The sequence below is a fragment of the Clytia hemisphaerica genome, unplaced genomic scaffold (genome assembly GCF_902728285.1).
Source record: "Clytia hemisphaerica strain Z4C2 unplaced genomic scaffold, Clytia hemisphaerica genome assembly, whole genome shotgun sequence".
Lineage (NCBI taxonomy): Eukaryota > Metazoa > Cnidaria > Hydrozoa > Leptothecata > Clytiidae > Clytia > Clytia hemisphaerica.
In genome coordinates this window covers 58,427-67,601 of record NW_027103427.1, presented here as the reverse complement: position 1 = coordinate 67,601, position 9,175 = coordinate 58,427, and the positions used below count along the sequence as shown (strand labels likewise).

At 34.3% G+C, this 9,175-nt stretch overlaps 1 protein-coding gene across 1 annotated transcript; it reads right to left on the bottom strand.

Annotated features, from left to right (window-relative positions):
• Positions 1 to 6,027: 6,027 nt before the first annotated feature.
• Positions 6,028 to 8,656, bottom strand: LOC136797933 (probable ATP-dependent DNA helicase RecS). The gene is made up of 3 exons (XM_067054516.1): positions 8,195 to 8,656; positions 7,029 to 7,860; positions 6,028 to 6,657 (listed from the first exon to the last, which is right to left on the bottom strand). Exons 1-3 carry the CDS (start codon positions 8,647 to 8,649, stop codon positions 6,253 to 6,255), a joined length of 1,692 nt encoding a protein of 563 aa, XP_066910617.1. The 5' UTR covers positions 8,650 to 8,656; the 3' UTR covers positions 6,028 to 6,252.
• Between the last annotated feature and the right edge of the window lie 519 nt (positions 8,657 to 9,175).

The following is a 9,175-nucleotide window of genomic DNA, read 5'->3' as shown; positions in this document are numbered from 1 at the left end:
AGGCTCTTTCACTTTCTTCTCTTCTTGTGACTATGTTAACACGACGGAAAGATTGATTTGTTTTCCGATGCTTTTACCTTATTTGTCGAGAAAGTACTCTCCACCGTAAGAGCTAAAAAAAGCAGCCGTGCCTTTAAAAAAGCAACAGCTTGAGCGAAAAAAAAGAGCAGCTGAGTAATCAGAAAGGAGAAAAACAGAGAAAAATCGAAAAAATACGCTTGTCCTCTTTCGTCCTAGTGTGAAGAAAAGGAATTAATTGGTTGACAAATAAAAAACACACATCAGTGAAAGCCAAAATAATGACTCTCCCTTTTCGTGCTTTTTTCATAATTGATAACTGTAATACACTGATATCATCTAAGAAATTACAAGAGAGACAAAAAAGACTGAGTACCAAGTTGCAAGCGGGAAAATGAAATTTCCAAACCATGTGTTCTACCTCTTCATTTTTGGTTTACTCATAAATGATATGAGCAGCAACATGGTTGGCAATTTAAGAAAATGCCGGGATCATTCTGTAGGTTATGTTTGACGCCATACAAAACATCAAAAGATCCAAAGACCGCGATTACTGGTACACACATTGAACGCTTAGAGGCATGCGGGATTAGGTTTAAGACTGACCCTACTCTCAAACTCAATGATACAACAACAATTTGCCGAGCTTGCGATAGTGGTCTCAAACATGTTGAAAAGGCAGATATATTGAGACAAAAATGGAGAAAGTCTACGTCTCTAAAAAGAAGACATGTGGATTAAATGCCGAGGGCAATGAAACAGACTATTTAAATACTGAAGAATATCAAGCAGACAGTCAGGTATGTACTTTAATCGGATTAAATTCGTAAATTGCGTGAGATTAAATTTCGTGAGCTTAAAAATTCGCCCATAGCATATTCTATTTTATAAATATATATACACTTTTTTTTTATAAGAACCAGTAAATTTTTTTTGAGGCTCGGCTCTTCTTATTTTTTTGGCACTTCGAGCCTCAAATTGTTCTTATCCTGTTCTTATTTTTAGGGCAAATTTGGGGGTATTTTTGGGTTTGAACCCTAATTTCATTAATTTGGCCCTTATTTTACCTAAAACTCAGCAACTCCAGGCTCAGGATTGTTCTTAAATTGTTCTTATTTTTTGGCATTTTTGAGCCTCATTGTTCTTATAAAATTGTTCTTATAAAAAAAAAAGTGTAATAAGGCTATGAAGGTTGGGAAAATTTGGTCGTGATATTGGCTAGCTTCTTTTAATATTTTCGATCACGTGGGCATCGGAATATCAGATGACAGCCCTGCTTTGAAATATGTGTAGAATATAATATGGAAAAATTATTAACTTTGCAGTCAAATCAAGAGAGGGATGCAAAAATTGCCGAGGATGAATTCAACAAAAAGGTTGCCGATACTTGTCAAGATGAGATCGCAAAACTAGAGCAACAAACATTCATGAAAGACATCTCTGTTGAGTCATTGGTTTCCTTCAACGATTTCGAATTTTATCAAAAAGTCGAGAAGATTTGCCCAGTTTTGACACATGCTATAAATGGTGCAATTAAAGGAGTTGGTGAACCATACAAGTAAACTTTCGTTTTTTTTCGATGAAAATAGATTTTGATTGATTCTTTGAGGATAGGGGAGTGAATGATTTTCAATTTTTTCTAAAAACTACGGTATCAAAAATTCTACCTTTTCCACAATTCCAGTTATTTCTTTATCATCTATTGGATTTTCAGACATGTCGGAGCTCGAACATTATGCGTGGGGCTACTTTTCAAAGCAAGATTCTTTGACTGTCGAGCAAACGTGATATGTCACCGTAACGATCAGCTCTTCTTCGCAGCTGGTATTAAGAGGAAGTGCTTTAAGTGGTTTAACAGACTGGGTGTGACTAATTCCTATCGAACTGCTTTGAAGAAGAACAAGGAGCTCGCAGATGGTTTTGATGAAGAGGTGAAGGAATGGAAAATGACTTTAGAAACAATCAAAGAAGAGGAAGAACCAATAACCGTGGAATACAGTGTAAGAATTACAACGACGTAATTATGTGCAATTCTCAAAAAGGGTGGATTTTCTCTCTTTTTCAGTCTTTTCTCTGTAAAACTGATACTGTTAATTTAATTATTTACCATTCATTGAAAAAATTTTATTATTCATCTTAGGATACCGGCGATAACCTGGATATCAATGTCCAAGCACGGCATCAAGGAAACGACCAAACCAACCAAGATTTTCACTGGTTCCATCACATCGCTATCAAAGACCGTCTTCTTTCTTCACAAGGTATACAATTGAATACCTTACTTTTAATTGCTTTGAAATATTTTAAATTCAGCACTAGGTGACTCAAGCTAATTTAAAAACATTTTCAATTTAAGATCATCGACCCGCAGAGTTTTACACTCAGTTTGGGATATTACCAAATTCGGATACTTGTCAGCAAATCAAAGATGAATTTATCTTCCTTGTTGCGAAGTCAATCGTGTCTCACTTGCCTGCTTTTGAGCCCTTAAAGAAGCATATTTCAAGACATATCGACCACCCATTTGTGAAAGAGATGTCTCAAAAGTCAACCGTAATCCCCCTTGGTTTGATTTTTGAGAACGAGAACACTTCTGCTGGTATGGCAAAAATTTTGAGAGAGATTCAAGAGAAATACGTACCCGTGATTGTGAAAGACGACAAAAAACAGGTAAGCTGTCAAAATTATATTTTGATATTCACGTTTCCTACGTTCAAATGTTAAAATAGTATGTTAAAATTTTGTAAATGACGCACTACTTAAAACGCTACCTACTGAAAGTCGTATTATCCGTATTATCAAACTTTATAATTATCTATAGATTCCAACTTTTTTTCTTTCCATCATTAGATCTTAACACCCATACCATTCTTGGGAGATCTACTAACCTATGAACGAGCCATCAATTTCATTCGAGCTGTACTGAACGGACATACTGATATCGAGCGATTAGAGGGTATCGAGCCTCAGTTTGCAGATTGGCATTGTAGGAAAACCCTTTACGAGGTAAGGGGTTTGACATTTTAAAATATTTTTGACGGTTTTATATACATTAAGGGAACTAATTTTTGCTAAAAAACTAATCTCGAAAAAAAGGTTGAAAAAATAGAATTTCGTGGGAATCTATTTCGCTGTTTTTCCTTTTTTTGGAAAAAATTTCGATAAAATTGGCAAAAATTGTATTTCGCGGGTTTAAATTTTCGCGATTTTGCCATTTCCACGAAAATAAGAGTTTTGATCGGATAGAAGACCTTTATACAACTGGATATATAATATTCTGAATGTCATCAAACTTATCTTAATAGGTCAAGGACAAGCTATTCAGGGTAAGAAGTTCAGGAAAAGAGCACGGAACCGTGACATGGGCAATGAATGTAATGCAAGCCTCGAATGCCAAAAAGGGACCACATAAGGCCATGAACGCATACTCCGAATACACAGACAAGGAGCTTGACGGGCAAATTGCTGCTATGACGATGGATTATTTAAACATGAAGAATTTTGAAGGTATTCAATTATTTAATTCACATCGAACTTGTCATGCACTTTATTGAAAAATTCCCATTTTAGCAACCTTTGTTTTTGGAAAACATACCTGTGTCATCTTTGTAAAGCTATTACCCCTCCCCCTGGATCTGATGTAACAAATACAAAATGCTTATCTTTTTAGACGATCCAATACCAGACGACATAAAGAATGGTACTCCAGAAGTGATTAGAGAATACATCCAACGAATTGCACAATACATCATCGAAAAGTATGGATATAATCATTCTTCAAAACTTTTTAGCCTTCTACAGGAAATAACTATAGGTTAGGTTAGATATTGTGAGAAAAAAAATTTAACGGGAATTAATTTTTGTGATTTTGTCCTTTTTTTTAGACAAATTTCTTTCATTTCCCTAGAGACTTTTCAATTTTTAAAATAAAATTGGCACTGAATATCGCGAGTTGATATTTTCGCGATTTTGCCGAAAAACTGTGAAAAAAGCGAAAATTAAGGTACATGAAAAAATTACCAAGCTAACTATTTTATAAACGGCGGAAAATTGACAAAGTAATTAAAGTTGCTTTGTATATATTTTTTTAAGATTCACCGTAATTTATCATACCGAAAAGGATAAAGATCCATCAACTGACCCTTCAGAGCCGAAGTCACACTTTTTCTTTTGTGTCAAATGTGACAATCAACCATTTCAAAGCAAACCAGAACGAGATCTTCACGAACAGATTATTCATTCTTTTTATCGGTAAGAAAGCTTTCTTTTACATGTACTTACTCGAAATCTAATCTAAATTGTTAATAGCGATTAAGTTTTTCTAACGAAATGTCTAGTTTGAGCAAAACCAATTTATAATATTCATGACGTAATCTATCATACGGAAACACTAAGAAAACCCATTTGCAACCACTTTTACTGTTTAAAACTCAAAAAGGATTATTCAAAATCCGTCACATCGTTAGAGACAACCTTGTGGATATCAAGAATTGTAATTTAAAATTTATTTTTTTTGTTCAGGGATACTTCTCCGCTAAGTGAATCAAACGAAGATTACGTGATGAATTATCAAGAAGCCCTATTTACGATAAATCTTTTGTTGAGAAACATCCATGATGCTATTCGAGAAGGAGATGGAGAGCGATTGATCAATTCCTATAAAATAGCCCTGCTCTATTTTAAGGCAACACGACACCACAAATATGGCCTTGCGATATTGAATCTACTGGCGAGCATTGAAAGCAAGCCCGAAAAGGCATTCAAACTAATTTGGGGGAGATTTGTCAATACACATGGCTTTCGTGGTCGAAATATTTCACGTGACTTACACCTAGAGCACCTTAACAGATTTTTGAAAGGACTCTTAAAACCCCTTCATAGTAACTTAAACGAAGAAAACGCAAAAAGGATTGCATTTTCAATAAAAAATCTTCGAAAAATAGTAAAAAACTTCGAGGATACTCTCCAAATCAAAGAGTTAAGAGGATCTAAACGAGCAAAAGCTTCACTGAAGGACATCAAAAAACTTACACTTGCCTATGTTGCTGCTGGTACCTTTGAACGAAAATCTGGTAGAGAATACGAATCCTTTACTAAATTTAACAAAAGGGTTTTATCTAACTTAAATGACAATTTTATGACATGGGTATCAAGGAAGTGTCGCCAATTCAAGGAAAACATTTTTTGTGTTTGATGATGACGAAGAAGAAGAAGAAAATGAAGATGACGAAATCGAAAGTGAAGACTCCGACTCTGAAATTGATGATTCAGACTCTGAAAGTGACGATGCTGATGATGAAACAAATGCTGCAAAAGAACGTCTTTTTTCATTATGTCAAACCTTACAAGAAAAAATCGATAAACTAAAGAAAAATTAAAATCTTCCACAAATAGTATTTCAATTTACTACAAAGTGTCCTAAAAAATTACATTAACTAGGAGAGGAACCATCAATCTTTGTTATAAAACTTTTTTCCTCCTTTCATTTAAAACAAAATTTGTCAATACAGTATGTCAAATCAATCAAGTTATTTTATAAAATAGCATAGCATTGCAATTTGTAATAACTAAGACGAAAAGGTAAAGGGATTCGTAATTCAGAGCAGAAGCAGAAGGGGCATTTTTTTTTTCAGGGACACTCTGTAAATCTAATGATTTGTAAATATTTTCATGTTTTATAACTTGCTAACTTTTTACCGACTAAATTGCCTTCTTCCTAATTCTTTATTAAAGATAAAATAGAATAAGCTATGAAAAATTGTAAAGTGTAACAGTTATTTTTTTCTAACAGACCCGTTGCTTCTCTTGTATTTCATATCATACCCTCCTAAAAGCACAAAAGTGGAGCTTTTTTATATATTTTACGTCGAGAATAGCAGGGTGAAGTGAAAATTGGCCAACTTGTAAAAATACCCTCCAGGGCGAATTTCAAAGATTTTGATAAAAATGCAGTTATTTTCTCTTTGGTTAACAGAAATGGTTGGCTTTTACTTTTATCAAGTCCCAATGCACAGTAAAAAGCGTCAAACTCCCAAAAGGGGCAATTCTCATGTTCTTATAAAGGTCAAGTATGTAAGTATGTAAGAATAGATTAGGAATATTTCACCTCTATTTTGGCAAGTTCTTAAAAATACTTGCCCCTCAGTCAAAGTACACTATTCTAATAAAAAATCGAGAAGTTAAAAATGTTAAAAATCAAGAAGTAAAGAAGAAGTACAAAATTCTCTGTTAAAATCATTCGTCATCACTACTATCAGTACATAGTAGTGAGACTATTGAGTCATTGTCTGAAAAGTATTTAGTCGTATCATCCAAAGCCATTTTTTCCACAGGTGTGTTAGTATCTATTTCCATGTCATCAAAAACCATATTAATTATATGCAAAATTTTATTTAATGTCTTGTTTTCAATAACACCAATCATATTGACCAAAAATAATTTCGAATCAATCTTTTCTACATTGGCAATGATTCTTTCAATCTTTTCGTCAGTTAATCCAGTGGCAATACTAGGAGGCACACATAAACCAGTTGACATACTTTCCCTGTATCCTACAACCAAATCCTTCACCAATTGTCTCTGCTCAACAGTAACATTTCTGAGTTTTTTGGTTTGCTTGACTTCGTGACTTTCTGCAACCTGTTAAATAAAAAGGTGTGACAGATGAAATTCAAAAAATTCTTCTGGAACTGTAAAATCTCCATCTAGCAATGCTTGAGCGACTTTTTAAGTACCTACAAACTCACATTTTGAATAAATGTGATGTCTAAAATGCATTGTGTGTACCAAGCAGTACAAAGTGAAGGGTAGTAGTCCTTTTTAAAAATCAGTTATTATTCATAGTATATATACTAGAGTAGCTGTTTCACCTCTTCTGATGTTCAGTGGGTTTAGTCTCTAAAAAGCAGGGTAAATTGGACCAGCAAAAATACATTATGAAAAATTGAAAATACCAAGAAGCCTAAAAAAACTGAATTGAAAAATAGCCAGATAGCAATAAAATGATATACCTCATACAGGCCAATTGGACAATCACCACAATCACAATTTGAAGAACATATGGTACAACAGTTGTGCTTTAATTCAAGTGATGGAATGGTACAGTTATTCTCATTGAATTGAGTATACAATTCTGTTCTCAAACATCTTGTACCGGCCATGTAGCTCTTGAGATTAGCTGAAATGTTTCGCTTAGCATTGGGAAAAGTATACAGCACGGCATGACATTGGTTGATAGTATTTCGTCCAGCTCTACCAATCTGTTGACAATAATCGAGAACATCGTAGGACGGCCCATAGTGGATGACATAACGGACATTTTTTACATTAACTCCACATTCCAGTGCACTTGTACAAATCACTATCCTGATTATCGCATTGTCAAATCTGAGAGATTTTAAAATCTCATCTTTACAAGATGGAGGAGTTTCGGCATGAAACATGGCCACTATTTCTCCTGGGTTAGCATATTTTTCAGCGAAAAATGATAACAGGACACTGTAAAGCTGACCACACAATTCCATTGATCTGGTATATATTAAAACCTTGAAATTGCTTTCAAGTCCAACTAGCCATCTTAAACAAGCATAATCCTCTTTGTCTTTAATCTTTATAATGTTTAATTTAATGTTTGGACGATCACTGCAAGCAGAAACAATTTTCAGATGTTTCGAAAGTTCCACGCTATTCATGATGAGTTCTGTTAGGTCAGCATTGACAGTGGCACTAACGGCCAATACAGGAAGGTCTGGTTTGCATATCGATCTCAACTCTGAAATGCGAGAAAACGATTCACGAAACGCAGATTCTGTTTTGCCAAAACAATTTTTGGATGCTGCTCCCCTAAAAATTAAAATGAAATCAAATTATGACTTTTATTTTCATTAAAACAGTAAAAAGACTCACAGAGTGATTCATGCAAGTTCCTGCTATCAGCTTAGCCTTAATAGTTAGCCTCTATTAGAGATAACATCAGAGAAAAAATGTCATAAATTCATCTAGCAGTGACATCATTAGGGCTTTAATTAAATACTAAAAATCTCTATTTTCCTTAATGAGAGATCTATTTATGTGACTAGTGTAGTCTGGTACAGGGTAGGTGGAACCAACATCATTAACATACATAAGAGGAACGCCGACACAAATCAATTATGAAGGGTTACTAAAGAACACTCACCAGGTAACTTTATGAACCTCGTCGACAACCAAGCAAACCAAATTTTTCCTAGCAAATGTTGACTTCAGAAATTTTTGGGCTGTGCTGTTTTGAAGCCAGTTTTCTGGAGTACCAAATATCATGTTATGGCTCTTCATGTTTTCTTCCTGAATCGTACAAGCCTTTAAGTTGAGTGGTGAATTATTGGCTTCATGAATTTGGTCCTTAATCAATGCCACCAGAGGTGAAACCACAATGACAAAGGGAGAAGGTGCAATATCAAGGTTTTTGGTAAGAACAGGTAGTATTTGAAAAATTAAACTTTTTCCAAATGATGTTGGTAAAACACATAATGTATCTTTCCCACGTATAATATTGTACACAGCATCAAATTGTTTCGGTTTCATTGAGAAATCAAAGGATTCCATGATCTTTTCAACTGCATTTTTGATGTATTTTTTCTTTAAATTTTCCATTTTTACTTTTTCCACCTTGTTTCTCTCCTATTTTCGCCAATCTGATTTGTTTTTGTTGAGAACTTGAGAAACGGCGCTCAAATTCAATAATTAGACCGCGGTTGTTTTCACTAAAATAAGTTAGCGAGTAATCGCCTAATAATGTTTTCTTCGGTCGAATAACCACGGCAATTTATATAATTTCACAAGTTGACGCATGCGTCGACCGAAAACTGTCGAGGGGTTCCCTCTGACGTCCTATCGCAGCGCCATCATTCAAATCAGAAAGCGAAGATAGTATACGGCAGACTTTCTGACTATCTAGCCTCAAGATATAAACTTGTATATAGTAGACTTTATATATTTTGAGAAAAAAGAAAACATTCAATTCAATTCAATTGTAGAACTAGTTTCTGTAGTTTTTGTGCTTTCATGAGGTTAGTTTCGGTTACAGAAAATATTGAAAAAAACTTTGGATGCTAGCAAGTATTCCATTCCCTTGCTAGCAATGTAACATTGTTCTTGAATAGCCTTTTTTAATTTTATT

Bases quoted from the DNA above. Each gene is read 5' to 3' on its own strand.
- LOC136797933 (XM_067054516.1), bottom strand. From the start codon at position 8,649: ATGGAAAATTTAAAGAAAAAATACATCAAAAATGCAGTTGAAAAGATC. The intron at 7,861-8,194 runs GTGAGTGTTCTT...TTTAATTTTTAG, and splicing joins GAGGTTCATAAAGTTACCTG to GGGAGCAGCATCCAAAAATT. The intron at 6,658-7,028 runs GTATATCATTTT...TTTATTTAACAG, and splicing joins GTCCAATTGGCCTGTATGAG to GTTGCAGAAAGTCACGAAGT.